This window comes from Bombus pyrosoma, linkage group LG3 (genome assembly GCF_014825855.1).
Source record: "Bombus pyrosoma isolate SC7728 linkage group LG3, ASM1482585v1, whole genome shotgun sequence".
In the NCBI taxonomy this organism is placed as follows: Eukaryota; Metazoa; Arthropoda; class Insecta; order Hymenoptera; family Apidae; genus Bombus; species Bombus pyrosoma.
The window spans coordinates 13,747,748-13,753,747 of NC_057772.1; the positions used below are offsets into that span (position 1 = coordinate 13,747,748).

At 33.8% G+C, this 6,000-nt stretch overlaps 1 protein-coding gene across 1 annotated transcript in view; it reads right to left on the reverse strand.

Moving 5' to 3' along the window:
- The window catches only part of LOC122565571 (neurotrimin-like), a 240,996-nt gene extending 238,747 nt beyond the window's left edge, over positions 1-2,249 (reverse strand). The window contains exon 1 of the mRNA XM_043721647.1: positions 2,098-2,249. Coding sequence (XP_043577582.1) covers positions 2,098-2,221 — 124 coding nt within the window. The 5' untranslated portion in view covers positions 2,222-2,249. The remainder of the gene's footprint in view (positions 1-2,097) is intronic.
- Positions 2,250-6,000: the final 3,751 nt, after the last annotated feature.

Consider the following 6,000-nt stretch of genomic DNA (forward strand, 5'->3'; position numbering starts at 1 on the left):
TATAAAATATCATAATTTCAAATAAGTAATATAAATAATATATATATAATATAAATAACATTGATATTATAGATACCTATTGCGAAACTAAATAATGATGTCATACATTTATTTATACATATAGGTAGTGCTAGAGGTCAAAGTAAAACGTTAGATTCTGAATTATTACTGAAGAAAAATTCTAAATTGTAGAATAATATTGACAATATGATATACAGATATATTAATTGTTATTTTTTGTCAACATTCAAATTTTTTCAAAATGAAAGCATCATTTCTGGTAAAGAACTTATAAATCAAACTGAATTTGAATTTGATATCTTTGTTTGAATGTAAATAAAATAAATATTTATACGAACTGATAAGGGTGAAAATAAATAATGACAGAAAGAACAGGATACAATCATAGTAGAAATAAGTAACGCATCTTGCGAGTAGCGGGCCATATCTAGTAGGAACGCGGATATTAATGTAATCGAGCTAATGCTGTACACAACAATTTCTACACGCCGTGTATGTACGTGATTCTACCCGAAGTCTGCGAAAATGCACGTGATTGTGTTCACCGATAACAGTGTGAAACTGCGTTTCTACTTGCTACAACATACGTATGGTATCACAAGTTAGATACACGAAATAACTTTGGACAGTAATGATGGCAGCCACAGGATTGAAACTGAATACAGATATCTTGCAAGCGTCATTAATGAGAATTTAATGCTGAGTCTTGGTGAATCTAACCCCGATCAATTGTTCACGTTACATAGAAATTTAAGCATATAAAACACGTTCAAAATCACATACGACAACGTATTTATAATGACAATTGTTAACGATTATTTATTCGAAACAGATTAATTGTAACCGCCACTATTATTTATACGTTAACTTCTGTAAACTTAAATAACCGCAGATTATTGAAATGCAACAACGTTTATGAACATTTAATTATAGGCACATATATCTTAACATTTCATACTTTGTTTGGTAGTCGTTTCAATTTATCGAATGGTAATAGTAATTGAAATCGAATTTAAGATTTATATCTTCGTTTACCGTGGAAGTTACTTAATATATGATTGTGCGCAATTTGAAATACCATATCATGTTTAGCCAGGCACGTAGTTCTTCCACTGGCGACATATTAATTTTCTCATACTATAAAAATTCACCATAGGCCAATGATAGATTTGTAATTTTATAAAAGTTACATATAAATGTAGAAGATATATTTTTATATCATATTTCAAGTGCTATATTAGTGACCCTTGGAAAGAATAAGGTGAAAATGGCCATCCATTTAATTAATCAAATTTTGCTTTATATATAAATAATGAGTTTGAAAAAAAGAGCATTTCAAATATTTCACCATTTTATTATATCACAATTGTGAAATCCTTATTACAAAGTAGACAAGAAATTTTCAATGACACGGCCGTAGATACGCAAAGTATACCGAACACATGATGTGGTCTGTAAAACGACTACATGTGCTATTTCTTACTCTTCAAGCATCTGACTTTTATTATGTTTGTCATTTATAATTACAAGTTTGACAAACCAGCACGCTTATTGGAAATACTTTGCAACACTTCCTTTAGGGATTGAAGTCAACTGCAGTCTGCCCGTGATATATCAAGAAACGATATAAAACGAACAGTACAGTGACGAATTATGAATTGTAGAGATACGAGGCGTACAAATCACCCTTTTAATAGATGTCACCAAATTTCACAGAGAAACATGTACATTCGTTTTAACATTGTTTCGACACATTCACTGCGCAATGTAATTCCGTTTCAAGAAACACCGTCACATTGATACGTAAAATGCCAAATCTGAACTTTCGTCGTAGAATTCCAGGACGGTAGACGGAAGTCCCCCTGAAACGTCATCGGTGGTGGCGACAGGCAACGGAACTCGTTAGATTTTCGCACACAGCTAATACACGTGTACGAGTTGCGAGACGTCAACAGAACGAACAGAAGCGTGTACACAAACTTTGCTTAAACGTTGTTTCGATGTTTGCCGCCACCAAGAGCCGAGCGTCGAACGTGTTCCACGAGTTTAGCCATAGATTAGTAAGTACGCACTCACCGGAACCGGTGGAATTATCCGTCCAAACACTTGCTGCGAACGTCGAAACCAGGAAAACCGTGGTGAAGAACCGCGAACGGTTCCCAATGGTCTCTAAAACACGCGTCACACGTTCACTGAACATCACGGTACCAAATGGAGGAGAGGGTACGCGGCCGGCATCCCGACTGAGGGATCGCGCTTTGCGAACCCCAAGAGCGTGTTTCTCTTTCCCCTCTCCCTTCTACTTGCTTTCGCACCCTCTATTCTCCCTACCACAATTCCTTTCCCGCCACGCGCAGACGCTTCAACGTTCTAGGCTTCCTAACTCTTGTGCTTTTACCCATTTTCCCACTCTGTCTCCCTCTTAATCCCACTCACTTATCTCTTATCAATAGGTGACGATTAATTATCGCTATAACTCCCTGAGTTGGTGCCAACGTTCTGCTTACTTGTGAAAAGATAGAATCACCTGTAGAATGTTCTTTGGACTGTCCTGTCCCTGTATTTAGCACTATCGGACTTTAGTTTTCGAAATATGTATCAAAGAATGACTCAGTTAATCGAATATCAAGAGATTAGTATCTAATATAATATATCTGTCAACAATAACAAAACTACGTTAGAGGTTTCTGGAAAAATCGAGTTTGAAAACTTGTTAAGTACGTAATCTAAATTTAACCAATTTCCAATTGAACAAGAGTAGACAAATAGATAAGTCGAAAATATTAAAAAAATATTTTCATTTAAGATTCCATTTTGAAGGAAATAGGCTTTGAACATGTCTAGTTAGGGAGTAACCCAATATACGTGCATTCGATAAATTTTCAAATACAATTTTTTCGGAAACGAGACTTTCAGTGAAAAAATTATATTTTAAACGACGTTTCTAGGCAAACGTTTCATATTTACGCGTCAATACTATTGTATGGAATCATTCATACCACATTTATAATATATGTATTTAGATGAGATCTAACAAATTATAGCTCTACGAATATTTACTACTTATCCAATGTCTGTTTCTGCTATTCCATAAACTAGAGTACATTTTTACATTAGACACATATTTGCAATTTATGATAAAACATATTTACATATTTACAACACGAATATTTAGCTTCTCTTCGTTTGACGTTTTTTTTTCAGAAACTGCAGAAGAGAGATACGTGTATATAACATATTTATTTCAGAAATATTGACTAATAAATGTAATAGTACAATGTTTTAACTGTAATCAATCATTCTATGAATACTCTCTACATCTATTTCATATAGAAAAAATGTATAGCGTAGAATATATTACACTTAATTATACTGCAGACATCGATAATATGCTGCATTCGTATCTTTAATACTTGTTGGAACTTCTTGGTAGATAATATCCTTTAGTATCTGTACATGTATCACAGAAAACAAAATATAAAAAAAGATAAAAAATGCGAATGGAGTGATCTTACAAACTGATCTTGCAGTTAACTATTGTTTGATCGAGAGCATGAATTTGAGTAAAATCGATTTAATTGGCGTCCTGTTATTAATGGCATAATAGATAAAAAGTACATCATAATATTGTTGGATAATTTTTCGCACATTAACAAGAAACTACTCTTTTCAAGTTAAGTTACTGCTTTAATGAAATCAGTATTTTTGGTGTAAATATTCAGGTTTAAGTCGCAAATTCATAAACTCGTCATTAAATTTCTTTTAGTATCGGTTACAAAACTATATAGAAACATGCTAGAAAATGACCTCGAAATTTTAGAAAAAGACCTACAAAAAAGTCAACTTAAAATTAATTTCAAATCAATGCAGGAAAGTCAAATATATATAATTTCTTGGAATTCTTCCTTCTTTGTTATTGTAATAATACTCAAACTATTATTGCAAATAATTAATTAGCACCTATATTAACTTAATAGCAATATAATTGGCTTTTCAATTTTATCAAAAGTTGATTAATTTATTTCGTCTGTAATTTAGCTATTTTATTTATTTTGTAATTAGCTATTTCTCTCTCTCTCTCTCTCTCTCTCTTTCTCTCTCTCTCCCCCTTACCCTCACTATCCATCTATCTTTCTATTAGTGGCTTCTCATTCAAAGTATCTCCCAACACCTTCAATTCGAAGCAGTAGGTAAATAAATTGTGAGAGCATTTCGTGATCACTATTGTATTCCTCATTATCATATAAATTGTCTTAAAGAAGTTCACATTTTAGGTACATTTTCATAAATATTTACCGCAGCTATAAACATAATTATGCGTTTATATACTGATTAATATTTAGTATAACAACATAAAATGTAATTTATAGAAATGAAGACTCAGGTAAACCTAAATAATGTATATGTCGGGTCGACATTATGATTAGGGTTAGGGGCGTGAAACGACTCTTCATTTGGATTAGACATTGTTGTTATGCAATAGAGAAGATATTGACTAGTGCAAATATGATTATTACAGAATTTGACAAGTAATCGTCGTAATTAAATACTCGAGATGCTAATGACAATGATCCTAGGTTCAATAACGAATCCTCGATCAACGGGATAACAAATTGCGCTTTCTTCCAAAGCCCAAGTTGTACTCAACTTGGTTGTCTACGGTACAAGTATTACTGAACTAACTCTTTGCTAAAACATAGAATATCCACCGACCGTAAAGACGCTATGTAACTCGCTAATGCGACCTCACGAGAGAATGACTTTCCGTCACAATGATGCTGCAGAGGAAAACTATAATGGGGTGTGTCTAAGGACACGAGATCATTGGATTCGTCGAGAAAAGCCTTCGTTCGGAAAGTGAGGGAAATGGACGTTCCTGTTAATTGGTTAATTTCTATGTTGGTGGTTGAAGAAGGATGCTAACCGCCTTTGAGAGAAAGTTGTTAGCGGGAAGCGCCGTTCGTGAGAAAACAGATTTCCCGTATCTTCCCGTAGTAGATGATAGATTTAGGGACTGTTAGAATAAAGACTGTTTGTCCGTTCGAAGGACCTTAGTTAACAAAATCATAAGATTTATAGCGGGTCCTCAGGCTAGCTGAACATGTACTGTGAAGATGCATCGATATCTGGTAATCATCTTGCCCGAAGAATAGAGTCTGTGTGTGGCGAGCCACGAGACAGAAACCGTTGGAACGTTCATTGTCGCGTGCCGCTAAAATTATTTCTTTTACGGAGAGCTATAGAATTACTCCATCCCTATGTTAGGTAAAAACGTAAATCCCGTGACCGCGGCTACGTTCAGCGACTTGTTGTCGCCTCGAGCCCAAGCCCACTATTACAAATCTCGGGCAATTATAATCGAGTTAAATTATAGGGACTAAAATATTGGGGGTTTTCCGAAGAATTCCAAAGGGAAGGCCCCGGTGTCCTTTCATCTCCGACATATATATATATTTATTAAATCTCAACCTCACGGCCTAGAACTTAAACTTGGTTTACAAAAAATATCTTAAATTGAACGTAAATAATATGTACTTTGGTTAAGTGATTAAAATATTTTAATGCACGGGATATTTATCAATTGACGAGGAATGTCGATTATTCAATCAACGGAGACCACAGTACACTTAATGACTAAGATTAGGGATCATCGAAGCTGCTTCTATTGTGATTACGATGGACCGTTAAGCGATATTAATCATCTACCTGAACTGAATAGACCTATAAACGTGAAACGATGGGGATTATATATTGAACACTTGCGTTAAATAATCGTAAATCTCCTGTATCGTATAAAGTTACAAAATATTGTGCATATAAATTCAATTTCAATAAATTCGCTAATATATGTTTCCATATACAATTTATGCTAACAGTTCTTTCAAATTTTGTATTTTGTTTAATATATTTTCCTACACAAAATTAAATTAATGAAAACATGATCATAATTAAGTATGAGTCTGGGATTACTATTGGTAT